General features: G+C 35.4%; 4 protein-coding genes across 4 annotated transcripts in view; 3 read left to right on the forward strand and 1 right to left on the reverse strand.

Moving 5' to 3' along the window:
- PADG_12409 (uncharacterized protein) overlaps positions 1 to 724 on the forward strand; it is a gene marked incomplete at both ends in the record, with an annotated part of 1,230 nt that extends 506 nt beyond the window's left edge. Inside the window, one exon of the mRNA XM_010765183.1 lies at positions 81 to 724. Within this exon, the coding sequence (XP_010763485.1) occupies positions 81 to 724 (644 nt within the window). The remainder of the gene's footprint in view (positions 1 to 80) is intronic.
- Positions 725 to 11,110: 10,386 nt separating this feature from the next.
- On the forward strand, positions 11,111 to 12,805 carry PADG_08068 (uncharacterized protein; the record flags this gene model as incomplete). Its single annotated transcript, XM_010765128.1, has 6 exons — positions 11,111 to 11,198; positions 11,300 to 11,336; positions 11,459 to 11,555; positions 11,650 to 12,397; positions 12,472 to 12,634; positions 12,709 to 12,805. The coding sequence occupies 6 exons, from the start codon at positions 11,111 to 11,113 to the stop codon at positions 12,803 to 12,805; spliced, it is 1,230 nt and encodes a 409-aa protein (XP_010763430.1).
- A 1,330-nt stretch (positions 12,806 to 14,135) lies between these two features.
- On the reverse strand, positions 14,136 to 17,605 carry PADG_08069 (FACT complex subunit spt16; the record flags this gene model as incomplete). The annotated part of the gene is made up of 7 exons (XM_010765129.1): positions 14,136 to 14,627; positions 14,690 to 15,288; positions 15,358 to 16,789; positions 16,848 to 17,003; positions 17,063 to 17,184; positions 17,260 to 17,344; positions 17,426 to 17,605. The coding sequence occupies 7 exons, from the start codon at positions 17,603 to 17,605 to the stop codon at positions 14,136 to 14,138; spliced, it is 3,066 nt and encodes a 1,021-aa protein (XP_010763431.1).
- Positions 17,606 to 22,453: 4,848 nt separating this feature from the next.
- Positions 22,454 to 23,963, forward strand: PADG_08070 (uncharacterized protein; the record flags this gene model as incomplete). The annotated part of the gene is made up of 4 exons (XM_010765130.1): positions 22,454 to 22,659; positions 22,758 to 22,764; positions 22,867 to 23,015; positions 23,102 to 23,963. 4 exons carry the CDS (start codon positions 22,454 to 22,456, stop codon positions 23,961 to 23,963), a joined length of 1,224 nt encoding a protein of 407 aa, XP_010763432.1.
- Positions 23,964 to 25,397: the final 1,434 nt, after the last annotated feature.

Genomic DNA, 25,397 nt, shown 5'->3' on the forward strand with positions numbered 1-25,397 from the left:
GCTTTTTTTCCTGGATGGATGAATGAGGCCTGTCGCAAAGAATACATTTTTGCTTTGCCCTGCGTCGTGTCGATGGAAAGGCAATAATAATTCTCCAATTATCAGGTGGGCCTCGGTTACAGAATTCCTGGATCGACAACTGTCAGTGACTAAACGGGTTGGCCACGAGACCGTGATGAAATTAAAAAAGATCGCTCCAGCGCCTGCAAAGAGGACTTCTAACGGCAGTGGTGCGCGAGCCCCACGACCCCGACCACGGCGTACTCCCAAATCTACCCCAAGACAACGAGTCTACGATTCTTTCGATGTCGCCACTCCAGCCCCGAAACCTGCTCGAGTCATTGGAACCAATCGTGATGATACGGATTACAGGTCCCTGCCAGATTATTGCCCTTCCATTGAAACCTTCCGAGGAAATACAAAGGGTTTGAAGGCAGACTGGAAGGGACAAATGCTGGATCTTACAAATGACCCAGATCGCCACGAACTTGACCCCGCAGAAGTGGGTCTCGCCGCCACCCTTCGTCTATCGTGCGCTACCTATCTCTGTAGCAAACGACGCATCTTTGAAGCGCGTCTCAATGCCCTTCGCATTGGTAAAGAATTCCGCAAAACTGACGCCCAGCAGGCTTGCAAAATCGACGTCAATAAGGCGAGCAAGTTGTGGACGGCGTATGAAAAGGTTGGCTGGTTCAATAGGGAGTACTTTCAGCAGTATCTCTAGATATTCTTGTCACGACCTTTCTCCCTCGCTTTTCCTATTTTTGAATAAGTCGCATGGTTTACCCCCTAATGCTTTACATGATGTGGACTTCTTTTGACGTATATTACACTCTCTTCTATGATTGAATGTTTCTTATGTTTCAGACATCTATGCATACTTGGCTTGCGGGCTGTTTTGCCTTCGCATTGCGTTTTCATTTTTAAACTCTCAGTCTCATGTTCCGGGTGTTAGCTTGCTGCTATGTTGTGTGGATCAGGTCTTAGCCGGTCTATGTCTTGTCCCACTTTGGCATGGTTGCACTGCATATGGATGGTTGGTCTGGGGCAATTGTGGTGTTGGCTTTTGTTCATTTGCTTTTATAGCACAGGTCATTGATGGTTCTGTTTTCGCTATCCAAGGCACCTCTCTTTGGTTTGCATTTACGGAATATTGGGGAGGAAATGTGAAAGGTGATGAACTAGAGGGAAGGGGTTTCGATTCCAGACTTGAGTTCTTCACGCGCATTTCCATGTCGCTTTCTATCTCTTTATTTTTTAGTGGCATAAGTTGGAGGCTGTTTTTTTCTTATTGGGAACTTTACTTTGTGCAAATGGTTTTCATATTTTTATGGCCTTTCTCTGGGAGGTTAAGACTTGGTGCACATTCAGAATGATTAATAATGTTTGATTTTTTTTCTTTGATTTTTTTTTCTTTTCTCTTATCTTCATGATTATTTGTTATAGTTTATGGTGAGAATGATCAGATTTGATTCATAGCATTTGAAATTTCTAATACCCTAGTATTGAAATACTTAGTATCTGAATATAACTAGTTATTTTACATGATATGTTATTTATTATTCATGTTATACAATTCAATGTAATATATTCTCTTATTATTTATTGAAAATCAGTAGAATATATCAAATAAATTTTAATTATATTATTAATATTTTTTTTAAAAAAATTATTTTATTAATAAAATATTTTTACTTTTTTTTCTATTATATAATAATATTTAAGAATATTATATTTGCTATAAATTAAAATCTTTTACTTTCTAATTTTTAAATTTAAAATATTAATTTTTTTCTTAATAAAATTTTCTTAAGTTATTAATTTTTATATATATATAAAATATTTTTTATTTTTATTTTTATTTAATATTAAAAGCTTTTAACAAGTTAATTTTTTTATTTAATATTATATATAATTAAACTATTATTTTTCAACTAGCTAATTGAGAGTTTGATTTATAAGATTAGAAATAATATTTATAGTGTTTAATTTTATTACTCTACTATTTCAATTAAAATATATTATAGAAAATTTTAAAAGTTAAATAATATAAAATTATTATATTTATAAGCTGATTATAATAAAAAAGTAATATAAGTTTTAAAATATATTTAAATAAAAATTTTATATAAATTAAATAAAATTTAAACTTATAACTTTAAACTTATATTTTATAATAATATTTTATATAATTATAATATTAAAACTTTTTATACTAATATTTTACTTTTATATAATTATTTTTTTACTTTATAAAAATTTAAATTATTTAAAATAAAATATATAATTATTTATTTATTTATATATATATTAAATTTTATAATATAAAATTCAATAATTAGTTATTTTATAATTTTATATCTATATTTTTATTTATTACTATTTTTTTACTTTTTGGTAATTTAAGTATCTATTCTTTCTTCTATTATAATATTAATAATAATGCTTTTTATTATAACTTAATTTAAAGTTGAAATAAAATCTTTTATTTACTATCTAACTAAGTAGCTATAATAAAAATATAAAATCAATAATTAAAATACTAAAATAAATAAGTAAAATCAAATATAAATAAATAATTGATAGTTAAAATAAATTAATTTTAATTTATATTATCAATAGCTATACTGTAATATTATCTTTTTATTTAAAAAAATATTTGATTTCAAACAGTTATATTAAAAGTAAAAAAAAAGTAAAATAAAAATTTATTAACTTTTTAGTAGATTAATTATATTAATTATTATTTATTATATTTTTATTAGAGAAAAAATATTATAAAATAATTATTAATAATATAAATTAAAATTAATCAACTTTGAAAATTAATCAACTTTAATTTTTAATTATATTTAATTATATATATTAACAAAAGATATTAAAAACTTAATATTAAATAATATATAGAAAGTTTTTATAAATTTAAAAAAAATTTAACTATTAAATTAAATAGTTATTAATTAACATATTAAGATTTTATGTAGAATATATCATAGCTCAACTAGAGTTATAATGATATAAAAATAAAAACTTTAACTTATCTATATAATAGTCAATTGTAATAAGAATATTAAACTAAAAATTAAAAAAATAAATAAATATCAAATGTAAATAGATAATTGAGAATCAGAGTAAATTAATTCAAATAATTAAATATAATTAAAATTAAAATGAATTAATTTTAATTTATATTATCAGTAACAATATTATAATATTATAAGAGGTTGAACCTCTAGATTCACTTTGACTGACTGACTCAGCCTAGTCATCATTTGCATGTGTGCATGTGATCATGCTATGTGAGCTCACTTAAGCTTGAGTTCTCATCTCATTCTTTTCTTCCCTTTCTCAAGCAATTTATTTTTGTTATATAGGAGGACTAGCCTCTAGTTCTTAGAGCTTAACCCTTTACATTACAAATTGCTTAACTTCTTTCATTGATAGGTCACTGGGAGTCTTAATTCTATATCATGAAGCTCAGCAAATGTGCTGACATATGATAGACTATTGAGAGCCTTAAATCTTGTATCATGAAGTCCAGTGATAGCACTGATATATGAATAGACTAGGTTAGCAATCATGCTAACAAATAAATGAGCAACATTGAAAACATCTAGCTGAATGAGATAAAGCAGCAGACTTGTACAATGAATATACAAATGAATTAACATGAAGCAATGAGCAGAGATGCTCTTAGCAGCTTTGAACAACAATGAATGATCTTTCTTCAACAGCAGAAACAGATTCAGTGTGAGAACAGAGATTTAATAGCAGCTTAGCAAGCTGAAATAGCTAATTCATGTCAAGTTTTGAACACTCTGACATCAACTCTCTCTTAATTAAACTTACAATCACTCATTGCAGTCAGAAGATTAAAGATCAAACTATCAGACTGTGAGAAGTATGATGATTCTAATCTGAAGCACTACTTTTAGTGAGAGCTAAAGCTTCAATTAAAGCTTAAGATTGATAGAAAAGCTTTAGACAATAATGAGAAATGTACTTAATATGTATACTCAAGACTGGAAGAAATAGCAGCAGCTTGAATTTATCTCTGAGTTGAAAATAATAAGAACAAGATCAACTTCACAGTAGAGAGCTTACTGAAGCAGACATGCATGCTCTTTAGTGATTCTGCACAATAGAAAAAGACTATGCAAAAGCTTAACAATCTATGACAAAGTAGAAGAGCTCTCTTTGACTTTCTGTCTGAATTTAATCAGCTACTGCTGGAAGCTAGCAGTCACAGATGAGATGATCATGTTAAAAAAAGATATTTGAAATCCACTCTAAGCATGAAGCTGAGAAAAGGCATGGTGGGTGTAAGAGAACTGTCTCTCTATGAGAATTACTGCAAGAAGCTTAGATTAGTTGATCATCAACTCTCTGAGCTTAAGACTTTAAGACAGTAGTCTAAATATCATGAGAGTAAATCTTCTTCAGATCATACAACATCTAATTCATACTCTCTACTTCATCATGCTGTTCTCAATTGATGAAATCAGTCTCAAGCTTTTACTGATGATCTGATAAATCTCTTTTCTGATGCTGTGATCTCAAATACTCATCACATCAAATTAATAAATCAGATAGAGATTAATCAAAGAAGAGAGCAAGATCTGTGTCTGAGATGCAGAGCTAGAGATCACATGATTAAAAGCTGCTTATTCAAACCTTCTAGATGCTCTGCCATCTTCATGATAGCTAAGATGATCCTCAAGTCAGTACTGAACAACAATGATGTGAATATGAGTAAGGATTCAGAAAAAAGAGTAGCTCTAATCAAAAGACATTGAAAGAAGTAAAATAAGAAGCTTATAAAGAAGCAATGAAGAAGATTTAAATCTAAAATAATATTCAAACCCTTCACTGTTGATGCTCTAGTAGATAATGCCTTTTTAACTAGAGCAATGATAGACAGTGAATGTAATATCTATGATCTTATTTCTCAATTCTACATTAACAAGCATAAGCTTCTGTGCATTGAAATTCCTTCTGTTAAAATGACCAGCTTTGAAGACTTTATGAGACTCTCTATGAGCATAATAACTGGCATTTAAATTGATATAGATGATCATGTAACTGAACAGACCTTTCTCAACATGGTGAATGAGTTATATGATCATGATATGTATCTAGACAACCTCTGGCTGGCCCAGCAAAAGGTGACTGTAATCCCTCATTGAAGAATTGTGAGATTTGAAGAGAGTGGTGTAGAGGTAGAGTCTAGTTCAAATGCAAAAGCTGATGTGGTTCTCATCTCTGTCATAAGCTTCTCTAGGCTTGCAAGCACTTGAGAGAAGTGAAATATTGAGATCTTTACTATCAGTTTGACTGATATTCAAAAGGCTCTAGAAGTGAAATCAAAGATTGACTCTAGAGAAAAGCTATCTGAACATTATCATGAGTTTTTGAATGTATTTGATAAGAAAGCTACTGATACTCTACCCTCACTTCATGGCCCAGGTAGAGATCATAGGATTGAACTGATTAAAAAGACTGATGATAGTGCAGAACAACCCCCTTGAGACTCACTATATAATATGTCTTGAGAGGAACTACTGGCTTTGTGAAAGACTCTTATAGATTATCTAGATAAGAGTTTTATTAGAGTGAGCAACTCCCTCATAGCTGCTCTTATACTATTTATGAAGAAGTTTGAGGGTGGGCTAAGATTCTGTGTAGACTATCAAACTATTAACAAAATTATCTGAAAGAATTGATATTCTCTATCATTAATCAGTGAGACTCTACAGTGAATTAAACAGACTAAATGATTCACTAAGCTGAATATTATTGCAGCTTTTTACAAGATTTGAATCACAGAAGGTGATAAGTGGATGACAGTCTTTAGAACCAGATACAGACTATTTGAGTGGCTGGTTATACTCTTTGATTTGGTCAATGCTCTGAGCACATTTCAAAAATATATCAACTAAGCATTACATGGATATCTGGGCAACTTCTGCTCAGTCTATTTAGATGATATCTTGATATTTTCCTCAAGAAGCTTATGAGAGTATCATGAGCATGTACAAAAGATGCTTATGTGTCTACAGAAAGCAGGCCTGCAGGCAGATATCAGAAAGAGTGAGTTCAAGATGAACAGCACAAAATATCTTGAATTCATCATTGAAGTGAGTAAGAGTATATGAATGAATCTGAAGAAGGTTAAAGCTGTTTTGAAATAAGCAATATTTACTACTTTTAAAGATGTATGAGGATTTTTAGACTTTGTCAATTTCTATAGATGATTTATTAGAGATTTCTCAAAGATCACAACTCCACTGATGATTCTTACATACAAGAATATTTCTTTTTTGTGGATGAGCAAGGCTGAGGAAACTTTTAAGCATCTAAAATCAATGTTTATCTTCACTTCAATTCTGCTTCAATTCAACTCTGACTGTGAGACTATATTGAAAATGAACTTCTCAAATTACACTTCAGAAGAAGTGCTGCTATAATATGATGAGAAGAGTATTCTACACTTATGTGTCTTCTTCTCTCACAAGTATTCACCTGCGGAATGCAACTATGAGATTCATGATAAGAAGTTATTAGTAATAATTGAGTGTTTAAAGAAATAAAACACTGAGCTACAAAGTATAAAGAAATTCAAGATCCTCATAAATCATAAGAATCTAGAATACTTCATGACTACACAAAGATTAAATGAAAGACAGCTACATTGAATAGATATCCTCTATTAATTCAACTTTAGAATTGATTACTAGTCAGAAAAGTTGAATGCTGAATCAGACACTCTATCATGAAGAGAGCAGAACATGTCACAGAGTACTAATGATGAGAGAATCAAGCAGAGACAAGCTCAACTACTTAAGTTTAATATACTGATATTTGAAATGGAACCAATAATGACTGCTGCCAGTGTAGAACCTGAGATGTCTCTTCAAGCTCAGTGAAATGAGACTCATAAAAATGATATAATTCTGCAGCATTTAAAGCAAACTTTTTATGAGAGAAGATTCAGATTTTCTTCTGAACTCAGCATTAAGGCCTCTGTCTCTGAGTGCTCTTTAAACAAGAACAGAGAGCTTCTCTTTCAAGATCATAAGTGAGTGCCAGACTTCAAACCTCTTCAAACCAGATTAGTGCATGAGGCTTATGACTCATCTCTTACTGATCATCCTAGGTGAGAGCAAATAGCAGAAGTTCTAAGATGTGAGTTCTACTGGCCAGGCTATGCTGCTGATGTAAGAAGAATGATCAGAAACTGTCATTTTTGCAGATCAAACACTGTATAAAGAGATCAATGTCAGAGACTGCTTAAGCCTCTCCTCATTTCTGAACACATATAGTAGAAGCTTTTCATGGACTTTATTATGAACTTACTGAGCTCTAAAGAATATATGAACATCATAATTATAACAGACTGACTAATCAAGAGAGTTATATTAAAAGCAGTTAAGAAAACTGATGCAGAGACAGTGACTAGAGTATTTCTTCACAATATCATTTCTCAACATAGCATCTCTAAGATGGTAGTATTAGATTAAGGGTCAGCTTTCACAAGCATGTTTTGAACTCAGATATGTGAAAAATTAGACATTAAGAGATGACTCTTCACAGTCTATTACTTAGAGACTGACAGAGCTACAGAGTAAATGAATCAGATTCTAGAAATCTATCTACACAAGTACATTAGCTTTCAACAGAATGACTGGTGTGAATGACTCTCTCTAGCAGAGCTGGTCATCAATAATAGAGATGCTGTCTCAACAGATGTGAGCTCATTTTTTTTAATGCATCTTTTCCATGTCTCCTCCATTGATATAGCTGATGTACCTCTCATTGAACTGCTATGTAATCTCATTAAGTTTGCAGATGATTATATGAGGAAGGTCTGCAAAGTGTTGAAGTGATCTCAAGTAAAAATAACAGATGCTCAGCAATCTCAAGAGAAATACATGAATAGATGAAGAGACCCAGCTTCAAACTTTCAACCCAGAGATAAGATCTGGTTGAGCTTAGAGAACATGAGAACTAATCATCTGTGCAAGAAGCTGAATATGAAATACAATTAATATACTATACTAGAAAAGATAGAATTTCATGCTTACTGATTGAATGTCTCACTCAGCATTCACAATATCTTTAATATAAAGCTTCTACATGCTGCAGTGATAAATTCCCTGCCTAGTCAGAGGCAAACTGACTAGCAACCACCTGCTATAGAGACTCTGGAAGGATCTGAGTTTGAGATTGAGAAAATTCAGAGTGAATGAATCTATCAGAGAAAAAAGCAATACCTTGTTAAATAGATAGATTGGGCTGAGTGTACATAGAATGACGCAAGTCTCCTACAAGAAGCAAAGGCTTTAAATGCTTGGTAGGCCTCTCAGCAGGCAAAATTAGATGTAAAGAGAGCTTTAAATAGTCATAAAGATCTGCAACAAAGAGGGAGAAGAGAGGTATTATAAGAGGTTGAACCTCTAGATTCACTCTGACTGGCTGATTTAGCCTAGTCATCATTTGTATGTGTACACATGATCATGTTATGCAAGCTTACTTAAGCTTAAGTTTTCATCTCATTCTTTTTTTTTCTTTCTCAAGCAATTCATCCTTGTTATATAAGAGGACTAGCCTTTAGTTCTTAGAGCTTAACCCTTTACAAATATTATCTTTTAATTTAAAATAAATACTTGCTTTCAAGTAGCTTTATTTAATATAAGAAAAGAGGAAAATAAAATTCATTAAACTTATTAGTAAATTGATTATCTTAGCTATTTTTTATTAGATTCTTATAAATTTTTTTTTATATTTTATTAATATTTGAGTTATTATTAGTATATTATTATATAGAAGCTGGGATTTATTTGCCAGTTTAATAGTGATAGAGCTTAGAAGAATATAAATGAAATTAATAGTTTTCAACTTAATAATTATTAAATTTAAAAGTATTAAGTTGAATTTCAATTTATATTTATAAAATTATAATGAGTAGAGTGATTAAAGTGAATAGAGTAATTGAAATAAGCAGAATGATTAAAGCAGAGTAATTAAAGTAAGCAGAATAATCAAAGCAGAGTAATTAAAGCTGATAATTTAAGCAGAGTGATCAAAGCAGACAGAATAATCAAGACTGATAATTAAAGTAAATCCATTGAAGCAGATTGCTGAGAAGTATATGATAAGAATGAATAGAATAAAAAATTAAAAGTTAACTGTTAAAACAATATATAAAAATTTTTTATAAATTTAAAAAAATTTAACTGTTAAGCTATACAGTTACAGACTAATATACAGTTTAAGCTTTAATGTTATAAAAAATATATTTAACTTAGTAATATAGACTGTTAGAGATTTATTTAAGATCTAATAGTAGAAGCTTCAGACAGAATTAAGATCAGAAGTTGTTTATAATTATCTGAAACTGTTGATTATAAGACTTTTAAATAATATATTTAAATTTTTGATAAATAGCAGCAAGAAAAGCTTTCATGATAGAAAGAAAAACAATAAGAAAAAATAAAAAAAATATAGATTTAAGCACTTAGCACAGTCATAATCATTGAAAAGCTTATATAATTATAAATATATAGATCTGCTACTTAACTTCTAAAGCTTTTTGAGAAAGAGAAGTTTAGTATTATATTATAACTCAGTTTATAGACATGATAATAATAAAATAAAAGCTTAATTTATCTATCTATTAGATAGCTGCAATGAGAATACTAAACTGAGAATTAAAATATGAGAATAAATAAGTAATTGAATATATGTAGATAATTGAGAATTAAAGTAAATTAATCTATGCAACTGAATATAATTGAGATTAAAGTAGATCAATCTAAGCAATTGAATATAATTGAGATCAGAACAGATCAATTTTATCTCATATTATCAGCAATAGCGCGCTGTAATAATGTATAAATTTATTTAATAGCTCTATAGAATTTATGAGCAATAATAGATATAATAAATTAAAAAATTCAAAATTATATTTTATGATAAAATAAGTTAAATAAAATTAAAGTTATTTTATTAACAGTTTGTAAATCTGATTAAAAAATAGTAAATACTTAATTAATCTACTTGAAATAATCTTTAAAGTAGTTAGAATTATTTGCAATCTATTACTTTTAATCAATTATATGTAAATAAATACTTTTTAGTTTCTTTTTATTGTTATGATGCAGTCACTGATAATATAAGATAAGATTCATCTATTTCAATCTTAATCATATTTAATTGCTTAGATTGATTTACTCTAATTCTCAATTATATTCAGTTACTTAGATTAATCTGCTCTAATTCTTAATCATCTATATATATCAGTCTGCTTATTCATTTTAATATTCTAATTCTCAGTTTAGTATTCTCATCACAGATATCTAGTAGATAGATAAATTGAGTTTTTATCTTATTATTATCATATCTATAGACTAAGTTATTATATTTATGATATTGATAAATTAATTTATTCAATATTATTTAATAAATTTTTAATGAATTCAGTTATTAAGTTTCACACTATTTGAGATGTAGAAGCAGTGCTATGATCTGCTAGATGATTTATATGCTGAACAAATATTTCTTTTTATAAGTTAATTAATTTTTGTAATATTTTAATATTATTTTCAAATCTGTAGATCTATTTATCTTTATATTATCATATCAATATAGTTAGACTGATTTTATATTTCAAAGCAGGTTGCTTATAATTTGGAAATATCTTATGATCTTAAATCTTCAATTGCAAGCTGAATTGCAACTTTGTTAACCATTGAGGTTTGAAGTTGAAGAATTGAGATAAAATTTACAAAATCATTGGGTGGGGTGGAAATCATTAAGTTGGTCAATCCACGCTATTGAACTGCAGTGATGGATGAATAAGTTATTAGTCAGCGTCCCTTCAATACGATCAAATCACCACCATCGTCACCGTCCTTTCACCAACATATAGAGCAACCATCGGGACTGGAAACGGAAACAGAGGCGGAAGACGAGGAAATATAACAACGAGGAGAAAGTCAGCACCACAACTGAAGCCTGACAAGTTCCTTAGTGGACTTGGACCATAAATCCCCTCATACATTTCGAGCCATTCCTCCTTTTAGGCCGCGCTGCTCCCATCGTACCCTCCATGGCACCCTCAGAACAGGATTCGGTTGATGAACAGGATCCTCACAATGCCAAGGACGAGAAAAAGCCAAAAAGTCGGAGACCAGCAAGTGCGCTTTATTCTTTGATGATTTCCCCCGCTACCAGGGTAGCAAATATATGCATGAACAGTGGACCAGCTGACAAGGTTATCCCGTTGCAACCATTTCAGACACGGCATTCCGGCAACAACGTTTGAAAGCCTGGCAGTGAGTGGCCTTTCTCTCGCTATCCTAGCCCTTTGGCCCTTTGACTCTGCTTCGAAGGATACGGCTTCTCCAAGTAATTCGGAGTAAACATGAACATGCTGCTGACGCGGTTTTTACTGCAGGCCTATCTTAACTCCAAAAACCGTTCTTCCCCTTTTTTTCATCGTTGGAGTGATATTTGCCCCGATCGGAGGGCTACTGATATGGGCTAGTTCTATAGTACGCACTTGCCCCGGTCCCATTTGTTTTTGGCGGAGCATTTGAATTCGCCGGTTCCCGATTGCTCACTGATATAATTCACCTTGCGGCATAGGTCCAAGAAGTTGTGATCGATTACACGGATTGCGCTTCTATGGCTCCCATTGGCCAACCAAGCAGCATTAGTCCAGCCAAATATCACTCGTCATTCCGTTCCCGAGAAATTAATACGCCAACTTGGAAGCGACAAGATGGCGTCAATAGAACTATACCGGGCGGTTTATACTTGCCCACAACTGTCTGCTCCATATTTTTTGAGATTCCAAACGACCTGGGGCCATCGGTATTCCTTTATTACCGCCTCACCAACTTCTACCAAAACCACCGGCGATATGTGAAATCTTTAGACCTGGACCAGCTCAAGGGCAAAGCTCTCTCGAATAGCACAATAAGTGGGAGTCCCTGTGACCCGCTCCGGATTGACCCGGAAACCAAGAAGGCATATTATCCCTGTGGCCTCATTGCGAATTCTCTTTTCAACGACAGCTTTTCGTCACCTGTTCTTGTTGGTATTTCAGATAATCAATTTTATAATATGACCAATAAGGGAATTTCGTGGAGCAGCGACAAAGAATTATATAAGAAGACAGAATACAAGCCGGATCAGATTTGGCCTCCTCCTAACTGGCGGGAACGATACCCTTTCGGCTACACCGAGAGTGCCCCTCCTCCGGATTTGCATGAGGATGAAGAATTTCAGGTATGGATGAGAACTGCAGGTTTGCCTACCTTCAGCAAGCTGGCTAGGAGAAATGACCATGATATCATGCGTGCTGGTAATTATCGAATTGACATTGATGATTGTACAGTCTCCCTTTCCCATCTCTCTTCTCTTTCCTTCAGCCTCACGTTTTACTGACAAACATTTACCCGCTAGATTTCCCAGTGAACGTCTACGGAGGAACGAAGTCCATCGTGATATCCACAAATACTGTGATGGGCGGTAGAAACCCATTTATGGGTATTGCATATGTAGTAGTTGGTGGAATTTGCATCATCCTCGGCGCCTTGTTCACTGTGGCGCATTTGATCAAGCCACGGTTCGTCCTCTCTATGCATATCATTAACTATCCATCAGATGCGCACTCTGCTAACCCTGGCCACTGCTCAATAGGAAACTTGGTGATCACACCTATCTGACGTGGAATAACGAGCAGTCAAGCACGGCCACTGCAACTGGGAGAGCCACCTGGTTGGGTAGCAGGGCGTGATTAATTGTAGAAATTTTGTTTCTTTCCTTCAAAGTTTTGTCAACGTTTTTCCTATTTTTCGTTCATCGTTGATGGGATGTTCATTGGTGATAATGGGATTTGGAGTTTTAATGCATTGAGGTTTGGCTGCTCAGCATCCCTTGGCCCCCCTCTTTCTAATGTTCCTTGTTTATGCCCTTTTTATATTCCCTCATCTTTTTTTTTCTTTTTTTTTAAGAAACTTTTTTTGGTTCATAGGTGGAAGAACTCGACTGGGTTCCTGTCTGAAATTATGCATGATTAGGCTACTTGTTTGTATATTGTCTTATCCTTGGTGTTTTGCCTTCTCTGTGGTTTTCTCTTTTCTTTTTAGATAGGTAGCAGTTTACGAAATCCGGTTTATAGCATGATGAACATGACAAAGTATGCGGTACATGCTTGTAGCGTTGGGCCTTCTTGACTACCTCAATTACTAAGTTTATACTGTAGACTCTTATGACTAACGTGCTGGAATGAGAGCTTGTTGTATCTCCTATGAATCAACTCAATGTAGTCCACGAAGCTCAAAGCACACAGAAGGGTATATATATAACCCTCTTCACATATCTCTCTTCTTTGAGAAAACAACTCTCTACTAGTTGCGAGGAATTGTATTAAAGTATGATATATAGCTACTTGACAGATTAAGAAGATGCACTGAGAATGTTGAAAGTGGATATATAATGTGATCAATTGTACATGAAGTAACTGCCTGAATTAACTCTTACAAAATAATAGTAGTTTATCAGCTGTCCTTCTTTATGTATCTTATGATAGCTAGGGGTAATTTAACTACAAGACGCGTTTTACAGTGACTGAGGAGCATGAGCTCAAATCTTATATTCAAACTTCGTACAGGGACACACCTGGAATAATCATTTTAAATGACGATCAAAAATGGTTACTGTTACTGTATAAGAACAACTTAAATTACAGCCATGTGACTTAGAGCTGCAATAGGGTAGTTACTATTCTCCCTGAGTAAACAGAACTTCAATAATGAGAGGTATCATCATTATCACTCGGGGAACTAGATTTAATCAAGAAATGACTGCTTTTCTTAAAACCCCCCAAATTAATTGACCTAGAATAAAGTAGAAGAGCATTCATAAAAGATTGTGTTAATCCATAAACCATTTTTGTCTTGTCCAGTGTCCCAGATCTCTCTCCTCCCACCTAATATTAAAGAGACTTTGAAAAAACAGCAAAAATGAACAAAAATGAAATATACAGACAAAGCTTTGATCGCGTTTACCTGCATCTCACGAAATAAAATAACATCTCGAGATGAAATTAGACGAAGGATTCGAATTTACCGTTTCCGTTTCTTCCCCTTTTCGCCATCATCCAACGCGCTTTCGCGGTCCTTCTTCTTCGCCTGCTTCTCAAGCTCATCCCAGTCTTCACCGCCACTATCATCATCACCACTAAAAGCCTCGCTGGCCTCTGCACTAGCTTCGTCATCGAACTCACTATCATCCTCAGAGCTTTCATCAGTAGCAGCGAGTTCGGAATCTGACATCTCGAAGGCGGATTCCTCCTCTTCCTCTTCATCCTCCGAGTCAGAGTCCTGGCCCAAAAATGACCAACCACCATCAACGAAGAACCCATGCGGATCGCTGGTGACTGTTTTCATGATAGCTCCCCAGTTCAAGTTGAGGGGTCCCTCTGAGTAGGCAATATCGACCGAGTCAAGCCAGTCCTTGACACCTTCCAATGATTCCACGGGGATGGTGTTGATGTGAACTGGTGGTCGATGAAAGTCTTTGAAAACAAACACCATGTCGAAATTTTTGAGACCGAACTAGTTGGTGGATGGATTGTCAGCTAAGACTTCAAAATTCTGAAATGGGTGTATCAACGTACCTGGACTCGCTCTAAATGGGCAACCTCGATTTCGCTTAATGTCACTACCAGGAATGGAGGTTCGGTCAGCTGTACAATTGCATCCGTGGTTGGCTGTATCAGCACGTTCGAGCGATTAGGAACGCCGTTGAAGCCGATTTCTCGGAATGGTACGTCAACATCAACGCCCTCATCCCTACCCGCATCAGAGATCTTCTCCGCAAATGCCTTGAACTCTCGGTCCAACGCAAGCCGACGGCGTCTTTCTTCTTGCTCAGCCTCAAATTCTTCTTCGTCTCCGTAGCGGTGTTTGCGTCTGCGATTCCCGGTTTCATCAAACTGCATTTCCGTAGCTTCCCGAAAAAATTGAACGTCTTTGGTCTTCCGTTTACCGATCATGATGGGAGTTTTCAAGTGAACATGGATGATAACAATCATTTCGTGTGCACATGGTTGGAAAAACAAATGTTTGACGTTGCTGAAAAGAACGTCAACATGTTCGCTACGCAAAGGGGACTGATATCGGAGACCATTCTGGTGAATTTCGACTTCGCCTGGTACTCTTTTGCCATCCAAGGGCGGTCGAAGATACACATCTGGAAGTTTCGCAGGCCGGCGATCTGAGCAATTGGGTCAGTGAAATCCAAGCTAAAATTCCAAGCTAGATGGACAAGGTCAAGTGTTCATACTTCTAATTTCAATAAGCTTATCCTGTTCAACCACGTCTTCCATCTCCTTCTTTTCTTGTTCGCGTCTCAGAGCATTTTTGCGAAGCTCACTGATATCCTGTGCAACTTGGGCGAGGCGGTCATTGTCCTTTGACCTCAGAGTCAAGTTCCTTACAAAGTGTGCAGATGGATCTTCGAACGGCTGGTCATCCTTCCTACCAACTCCTTGACCGGGAGAGAGGAAGTTGATGCGTAAGTATGCATACTCACCTTCGTCGCTTTTACTTGCGTTTTTGATGGTGTTGATATGAAAAGGTACGGGCCGGCCCATAATGGGAACGATCACTGATGAAGCCTTGTGATCAACGTAAACAGTCAAATCCTTAACCCTAGCTGGGAGCTGGTTGTCTCGCTTGTAAGATTCAAATCGTTTGAATTTTTTCTGTGATGTTCCATTCTGATCTCCCGTAGTTCCAGCAAACCGCTCCAAGCCTTCTTTGAGCTTCTTTGCGGCCAGTTCCTTTTGATGTTCACGTCGACGGGCTTCCGCACCTTCGTTAACTTGTGTTGGTCGCTCCGCTCTCAGTTTGGTTTTCGTGATGTTCTTGCTCGCGATAGCGCTGGACTTTGCAGATTCATGTTTGACCTTTGGCTTCTGAGGCTCCTCTTCGTCGCCGAAATAGAATGACACTGAATCCATGTCAACCCCTGCATCCTTCGTAAAGATATAAGGCCCACTTTCGCCGACACGAACGGTATCTGTGACCACCATGGAATATGTTTCATTCTTTTTGTCCTTTGGATCCGGATCCTGAATATCGGTAAAGCCAATCATAACGCAAAGAGTCATTCCGCTCTTAAGGACTTTGTTGTTCTTTCCGTTAAGTACCATGTTGGAATCTCTCAATTCTATTCCAATTCCGGCGCCGATATTCTTGAGGAAATGCTTTTCCAGCTCTGATTTTTTGGCCTTGATCATTCCAAGTGCCTTATTATACAAGTCCTTGGCCACAGTTCCATCGCGAACGTCCTTCATAACAGCCTCATGAATGCTGAGTAGGAATGCATAATTGGTCTCTTGGGATTTGCTGGGATCGACCAAAAACGTGCGAGCGATTACTGAGCTGTATGTCTTGTAGCGAATACCAAATCCGGCGATGATAATACCAGTATGGAGGTTGTTAGAATCTGAAACTGCAGTAAACCGGAGATCGTAGTTACCGCCGCTTTGGATAACAGGGCCATAAGCCCAGTCGATTTGCTGAGGATCGAACTCAGCGGGGAGTTTGGCAAGCTTTTTGAAAAATTTAGCGTCATCGATTTTCGCATCCACTTTAGCTGCCAATGCTCGATGTGTAATTTTCTTTTCTTCGTCAAGAAGCTGGGACATTTCATCTACGAAATATTCGGACATGAGGCCACTGCAGGCGCGGGACGCATTTCGCATCGATATCTGAAAATCTCATTAGGAGCTGTTTTATCGTAGTCAGATTATAAGAGATGCTGCTTACTAGCTCTTCTGGACCCTTCACAGCGAAAGCAACGGATGACAATGCAGGAGCAATGTCAACTTCCTCCACTTCTTTCGAGATCTCGCTGAAGACTCGTTTCCACTCATCTGCAAATGGACCAGAGGAGGTATCCTTGGGCAGGGTACCAACTTTCTTCTGGAAATTATGTGTTAGGATTAACCTGAAAATTGCTAATAGGTATAGAGGCCACCCACTCCAGCGTTTTTTATAACATCTAGACATTTCTCGAAAACCTTGGCTTTTTGGTTGGTATCCTTGGTGGTGACCAGAATTTCAACCGGTATCTTCCCCCCTTTTAAATGCTCAAGATGTTTCGCTATCATGGATACCAGTTAGCGCTCCAGTTATTAATTTGCAGAAAAAAGTGATTGAAGAGTGTTTTAGCTGCTACCTTTTTTCGCGGTCGTTACCACATACATTGCCTCCGTTGTAAAAACGAAGAGAGTTGCAGGAAACTCGTAACCAAGAAGCCAGAACTAGACAAGACAATGAAATTGGTCAGATCGATCGGGAATTTACAATCACCAGTGACACCACCATGCAGTCACATCACTTACGTGCATAGCATTATTCTTTTGAAAGGAATTTGCCTCCTCTGTTTTCCCCATGAGAATCACAATCGAGCTAGAACCAGCAAAGACAGGATTTGACGATCGCTTGTCTGCTCTCCATGCCGAGTAGAGAGCAGAGAGGCGATTGAAAAACGTCACCTTGTCGATTTTTATCTCTTCCGCCATGTTGGCCAAAGCCCTTGGAGGCTGGAAGATTCAAGATAGCTAGTAGCTAGGTGAATGAGCTGCAGGAGTCAGGCGCAAAATAGTATTGTGCTATACTCTATACAACAGAGACGAGGCCGTAGCGCTGAGTGAGAAATGGGTAGCTGAGGGCCTTGAGAGAAAAGCGGGGAGTAAAAAAAGAAGGATGATCTCAGAGCGACGTTTGGAGAAAGTTGAAGCTTTAGTCACTGTCCTTTTTGGTTGGTTAAGACGTGAAGGAACGCGTTCAGCCCAAAGTCGGTGAGGATTCTGCCGCTCTGACGCTCTGGCACATTAGCGTTCCCGTGACTTAAATGGTATGTTTGCTGTGTTTGCACTCTGACCTAAAGTTATTCCCTAATCGTGCCGCTGCGCAACCCACACCTCGTGTGGGTGCGCCATACCAAAATGATAAAAACACTGAAACAATAAAAATCTTGAATCACATTTTTATTATTGCACTCTATATCAATAATCAGTAGCTAATCTATAATAAAAAGATTATCTACATCATTCTAAGTATGTGTGCCATCTCTAAATTGATTTAATTCCTTTTCTATCAGTGATATGAATAAATTATTGTTAATTTTCATAAGATTAACTTCAAGTCTCTATTACTTCTTATTCTGCTCTTTTTCAGCTTCATTATTCTTACACTGCTTGATTTTTCTATTGACATCTTTAATAGTGAGGACTTTCTCTACTTGAATCTGATGATGAGTTGTTTTAGCTCTACAGTGTTTACTAATGTTGAGAAAGTTCTCTAATTCAGTAATTCAGTAATCTATTACTCATTAAGTTTTATATTGATTAGAATTGCTTTGAATATCTTGTTCAAACAATATATCAAGATAAATGATTTCAAATCAAGAGTATTTTTAATACTTTATATGATGTTTTCTACAATATTAATATGATGTTTATGCTTTTAGATTGTTTTTGATGAGAATAGCTAAGAAGAAAAGATAGATATGTAATCTGAATTATTCTTATCTTTATAAATTTGCAGTGAAGAAGATGATGAGATTCACTGCTTAAAAGTGTCAAGAACTAAGTCAGAATTTTATGAATATATATCATATTAAGCTTATTCTGCAGCTATTATATCAGATTTAAAGATCTGCTTTTGCATAGTTAAGAGATCTTGTAGAAACTACTATTTTTCATATTTAATAAAATCATAATATGCAGTATAGTTGACTGTCTTTGAATAATAATACTTATATTGTTGAAATGATAGACTATTCAGAGATTGTAGCAAATGAGTGACATATAATAAAAATTTATATAGAATTATCTTATGAAGATTTATGTATTATATAAACTTCTTAATGATATGAGATTTATAATTATTTATTAAAAGTAATTGATGACTTCTCTTTTATCTCTTTTCTATAGCAGTATTGAAATGTTTAAGTTATTCAAATTCAATCTCATTATTTGTAAATTTAATACTTGATATAACAATTCTATAATTGCTGAGTAAATCTGTCTATGTATATCAATTCTTCAAATGTGTTTTGAAGATCAAGATTATCAATGATGTAATCATATAATTATTTATGAATATATATTCAATAACTGTAATCAAATCTCTTGAAAAGAATGAAGAAATGATAAAATTAACTTCTTTAAAAGCAGTTATAACTCATTTTTCACATTTTTATTCTTCTTGAAATTCAATTTCATTGAAGTTGTATATGTCACTGATGTGAAATTGATACTGCTTAAATAGAATTTAAAGATATTCAAATCATATATTGATATATTCAATATTTTTAACTGTTACTCTCTTTGAGTTTATTAACTTCTGTTTTATTTTCTTATATTCAAATAGATATTCAATAAATTTATAAGTTCATATCTTGCTGATTTTTGAAGAAGAGGTAGTAGAATCTATATACTGATATCTGAGTATTGAATTTATGAAATCTTTAATATGTTTAACTATGAGAGAATAATTCTTTTCATCAAATAGCTTGACTCATTATTTAATTATGTTCTTCTGACTCTCATTTAATCTTTTGTTAACTGAAATCTTTGCAGTATTCAGATTTCTTTCATTGATATACACTTAAAAATATTGATAAGAAATCTCAAATTCTTGTAACAGAGACAGTATTTTGAAATTTGAATTTTTTTGATGATAAGTAACAGCTTTTTGAATATGGTATTTAATATTTTTATTCTTATTTGATATTATAATGAGTTATTAATTGATGAAGATGATAAAGATAATGAAATTGCAAGATTTTTATCATTTCAGTATTTTTATCATTTTGATATGATGTACTTATATAAGATGTGAGTTGTATAGCGGCATGATTATTAATTAGTTAATGTATTTCACCACTCAACACTCACTATCACTCAATGTCAACTCTACTAAAAATACTGTACATAGACTTACTTCTTCAATAACTCAACAACCATGAGAGTAAATTAAATTATCTATTAAATATTGAAAGAGTGTGATCTACAGAGCTAGAAAATTAGTATGATTAGAAAAATAAATAATATTTGAACTTGATAGAGTGACTAAAATGACTGATACAAAGTATAGCTAGAAAAGTAGATAAATGAGAGTTCAATTCAGTCAGTTGGCTAGATAAGAGTGTTGAAGCCTTCAGAGACTCTAGAAAGACTAGTCTGAAAGATGTAAATAAATCTAGTTCAGAAAAAATTATGTTGTATTGATGTCTGAGAGCTAGCTGAGAGATTTCAACAGTCTTCTGCTTCTATGTCTTTGACTTCTTCATCTTAGTAGTCTTCATCTTCTTTGCCTCAGTAGTCTTGATTTTCTTTGCCTTGATAGCAGTCTTTTATTCAGCAGCAGTTTTCACATAAGTCTTCTTTCATTCAGCAACTTCAATAGCTTATTGAAGTTTGAATTCTGCAGTCTAAGCAGTCTTTATCTCACATTTATTTCTAAGATCTACAGTCTGAGCTGTCTTCTTATCTTTCTCAGCTTCTTGCTCAGCAATGTGTCTGTGAGCAGTCTTAACTTTGCTAAAAGAGAAGAACTGAGTCTTATCAGAGTGATTTTTGTCAACTAGATCTAGAGACTTGTCTCATTTCTGCTATCACTGCTTTTTCTTCAAAGACTTTGCAAGACCTTGATTCTCAAGCTATAAGAGCTCATTTTTCATAACTAGTCACTTACTAACATAGATAATTTGCTCAACATCTGCAGAGAGCAAAGAATAATATTTCTTAATACTCTTAATTATATAATATAAATCTCAATTTATAGTAAAGATAGACTGATGCAGTAAAGCCAGTTTGAGAGGTATAATAAAGTGCAAATTCTTCATCACTTTCTCTGAATTAAATGAATAAATTCCAGTCACTTCAAATCCAGCTTCAATATTTGCAGGTATAAGAGCTTTATTTCAGATCTTTTAAAAGTGCTCTCAAAAGTGATATTTTCTGCTATTGAAATAGATGAAGCAGTGATGTTGAAACTGATTCAATTCATCTGAATAGATTTTTGTCAAAGACTCAAAAACAGCAACATTCAGAGATTGCAAACAGAGCATTGAATGTGATAGAAGAATTATTAGAAGTATTTAATGACAATCAATATAGTCAACAAATTTCATATTTATATAAGATGAATGCTGATTCATTATAAAAAGTCTTCTAGTATAGCTCTTCTTTATATTCTGATCAAATATATGTTTTAGCCACTGATGATCAAATTCATCACTGCTCTATTTATTTAAAGATGATGAGAAATATATCATTTACTTCTTTAAATTATAGTCATCCAGTCATGTATCCTGTATATTATCTCCACTGTTAAAAATAAGAGCTAGAGGAATAGCTGAGTCATTTGCACAAATGCATATAATTAAAAAGATGAATTTCTGATTTCCATTCTGTGTGGCCACAATTTGCTTATTTCTCAGAGATTTAACTAGAATAATGCATTTACTTGCATGGCTTTACTCAATTATAAAGCCCTTCTCATCACAGTTATATATATTTGAGGTCTCAATATTATACTTCTTGATCAATGCATTCAACTAGTGGCAGTCAGCTAGCCAGTCAGTCAGCCAGTCAACATGTTGAATTCAAACTAACATGTTCATAGAAGTGTTGGAAATACAAGGTATTATTCACAATTTATCACTTCTGATCAATTGTTTATAAATAGACTGATTTTAGCTTATCTGAATGGTGTTTGCAGAAGCAAGAGACCCAGTTGATTCCAAACTCTTGTTTTGTGATCTCAAATACAAGATTTTGAATAATCTGGGGTGTAGGAGATAAACCACAGGCTGCAAGGTGATTTATATGCTGGATAAGGATGTCTTGTGAATTAGTGAGAGATTTCTTGCCCTTAGAGATTGCCTCAGTCTTTGAGAGCTGCTGGCCTTTATGGTACCGCAACAAGGTGCTTTGGTCAATTTCATACTTTTTTGCAGTCTTCCAGTGCTAATTGAATAGAGGCTTCATTGCTCATGGTGTTGAGGTTGGAAGTGGAAGGTTGACAAAGTGGAAGAGGTGGGCGTTGAGTGGTGAGGTACGTTAATAGTGAGGAACAGAAACATCTTTTGTTGCATCATCCATCTTGAGATATCTGGCTGTCTGCTGTGCACGTTATGGTCCCTTGACCTGCCGGCGGCTCCATTCATTTCTTAATTATAATACTACTGCGATATATAGAGACGTGGTCATGATATTGCCCATTTTCTCTATAGATGCCACTACGCGGGTGTCAGTGAAGAAATAAACCACTTAGCTACCAACCAACATTTTTTTAATGTCGCACCTCTCGCAGCCATCCCATGGAGCCGTGGTCCCCAACCGCACCTGTCGAAAATCATGTCCATTACTTCTGGTGATTTCCCTAGTACCAGTTTTGATGGAAACCCCTCGACCGATCGGGATTCGGAAGACATAGCCCGCCGAAAACCCCGAACCAATGCAGCAACTGGCGCTTCGGCTGCCGGTGTTCGCGCTTTGAGTGCGCAAGCCGTGGCCTTCTATTTCAGGGCCCCTGCCAAAGCATTCTTTCGTACACGAGTGGAGTAGGTGATTGTTATTTTAGACTTTTGTGTTACTTACTATTTGTATTTGTCTACTATTCGGCCCCTTTATGGTTGTTGACAATATATGTTCTGTGTAGCTATATGGTACAGGCTCCCTTTCTATATGACTACCTATCCTTCTTTATTTACTTGCGCGCATTAGAGTCATAGACAACTGCTATTACCTGAATAACAACATTTGAGCAGGCTCTAGCCAAAGCTATTAACCCACGAGTCGCAGCCGGCGGTTGGTCATGGCATTCTACAACCCCGGGACTTCTTGCGCACGCCGTCCGCACCTACGGTTGGCGTTTCATTCCGGACCAGGTCCTTCCTCCACTCCTGGCAAACGTTGGGTTGGTTACCACTTAACGATTTGAATTTTTTAATTGGAAAACTGCAAGCACAGAACATTGACTGATATCAATGATGCTTGTGACAGAGTTGGGGCAGTTCTGTATACTTCATACCTTCAAATATTAGCCGGACTACATGAACCCACATTACAAGCGAGCAAACGCGTATACCCACCACCGGGGCCAAGCTTGACCTTCACAGCCGGGTTTGCTGCTGGGGGTATACAGTCTGTTATTGCAGCTCCACTAGACGCGCTACAGGTTCGATTTGACACCAACGTTATGATAAAGGGGCAGTACAGGAACGTATGGCAATATGGAAAGCACAAGCTACATGAAATCGGGGTCAAGGGCATTTTCTCCGGCTGGGGCCTGTCATTCCTAAAGGATGCCTTCGGATCTGCGCTGTTTTTCGGCGTGTTCGAAACCATCAAGGCTCAGGGATACTTCTCTTTCATCACGTACTGCTACGGTTCACTTCAGCCTTACCAAGTCGAGAAACTGTCCGCATCATTGGGCACCGAAAATGTAGATATTCCACACGTCCGACCGCACTATGCACTAGAGCCGTGTTTCTTGTTGCTGGCAGGTCTCACCGCGTCTCTTGCACAGCAGCTTGTACAGCATCCCCTGACCCTGGTGCAGAACGTTTACTACGAACGCTTGGAGCATATTGATGCTATGGCTAAACTGGATCATTCTGGAAGGAAGATGATGAAGTACCACTATGAAGCATACCTGGAGCTGTATAGACGGTGTCAACTGCGGGTGTTGCGTGCAGGAGGTTGGCGTCCGTGGTTCTTCGGGGGATTTTTCTTGAGTGCTGTTCGTCAGGTGCCGAGCACCAGTGCTGGTCTTGTGATTTTTGAGCTGGTGCGTCGTAAATATGGAGTCGATGCAGACATGGTACATATTCAGCAAGACGGGTATGACATCATTTTAACATGATTCCCCTATAGTTTTGGCGTCAGGATGTTAGTTTTATATCTCTTTTGAATTCTTAGAGTGAGTCGTGAGGGTTAGTAGGTAATAGAGTATTTGCGGGGATTTTTCCCGGTTCATGTTGGGTACCATTTTGTATAGTATATATTCTTCTTTGCGTCTTGATCTTGATCTATCTTATTATAAACCCATGGATATAATGTAATTCACGACTGAGTGAATCACCCTACTGAGCCACCTATATTTTAATTCAAATTATCTACACTCAACAATATATAAAATTAAATTAAATTATTATAGGATTAGAGCAGTAAATTCTCTTACGTCCAAGCGTATTGCAATTGCGGCACCGTGGTAGAACTTATGAATTGGTGCGGACTGACTGGTTATTCAACAGGCATATCAGGCAGAATAATAAGATCCTAGGCTTCTTCCTTAGTTAAGGGCCCTTCACAATGAATTCAGTAGCTAGATCTTGTATGCCTTTGCTTCTCTTTCTCATTCACAGTAAATATATAAAGATAAAACTTATTTTAACATATTAACATTTTAATTATAGTTATTTAACGTAATCAATAAGCGAGTCGGCCACATAAGCAAGTCAGCCACTTCTCACCCCACTATATGATGAGAATGCATCTATGCCTCAATCATAAAGAAAAAGAGAAAGAATTATATTATCAATTATTTTCTATATGCCTAGAGCATGTATGAGCAGTATGCCCAGTAATCCCACATACACTACACTATGGTGCTGTCTGTTTTTGTGGTCAGGACTCAGCAGCCTCAATCACCCCTCTTTTCCATTCATTGATGCTTCATACGTGATTCAAGCCTTCTTCAACCTCTAAAGCACCCTCTTGAGCTACATATGTATGGCCTCTTTCTTGCTTCTTCTTTTGTTTAGCATTTGCAGCTTTTAACTCTCTGTTTTCAGCTGCTAGAATAGCAGCACTGTGTATTGTCATTTGACATCCCTTGACCAGCTGACTCAGAGCTCAATTGCTTGGACTGGGTGGACTCTGTGTACAGCACTTGATATATTTTTTGACCTTCTCAGTCTGCTGCTCCAATTGACATACATTATGTGATGTGGTGGTGGCCCAGGAGGCCTGGGAGCTGTGAAAGATCTCAGGGGATAAGGGTATATAGTGTTGTATTAAGGCGTAAGAGAACCTGCTTAGGATCATACAGAACCAATCCAGCTGCTTTAAAGCCACTCTTGATGTTGTTCTCAGTCAGGGCCTGCATCTGAGCTGCAGGATATAGGATCAGAAACTTCTTTTTGTCAATATGATTGATTTCAAGCTGCATCTGATTCTCTATCTGTCATCTGTACACTGTTTTCAGAGGAGAGAAGCAGCCAACATCTAATGGCTGGAGAAGATAAGAGAAATGAAATGGCATATAGAGAGCAATGATCTAATTCTCAGAGCAGAA

Source organism: Paracoccidioides brasiliensis, assembly GCF_000150735.1.
Source record: "Paracoccidioides brasiliensis Pb18 unplaced genomic scaffold supercont2.14, whole genome shotgun sequence".
Lineage (NCBI taxonomy): Eukaryota > Fungi > Ascomycota > Eurotiomycetes > Onygenales > Ajellomycetaceae > Paracoccidioides > Paracoccidioides brasiliensis.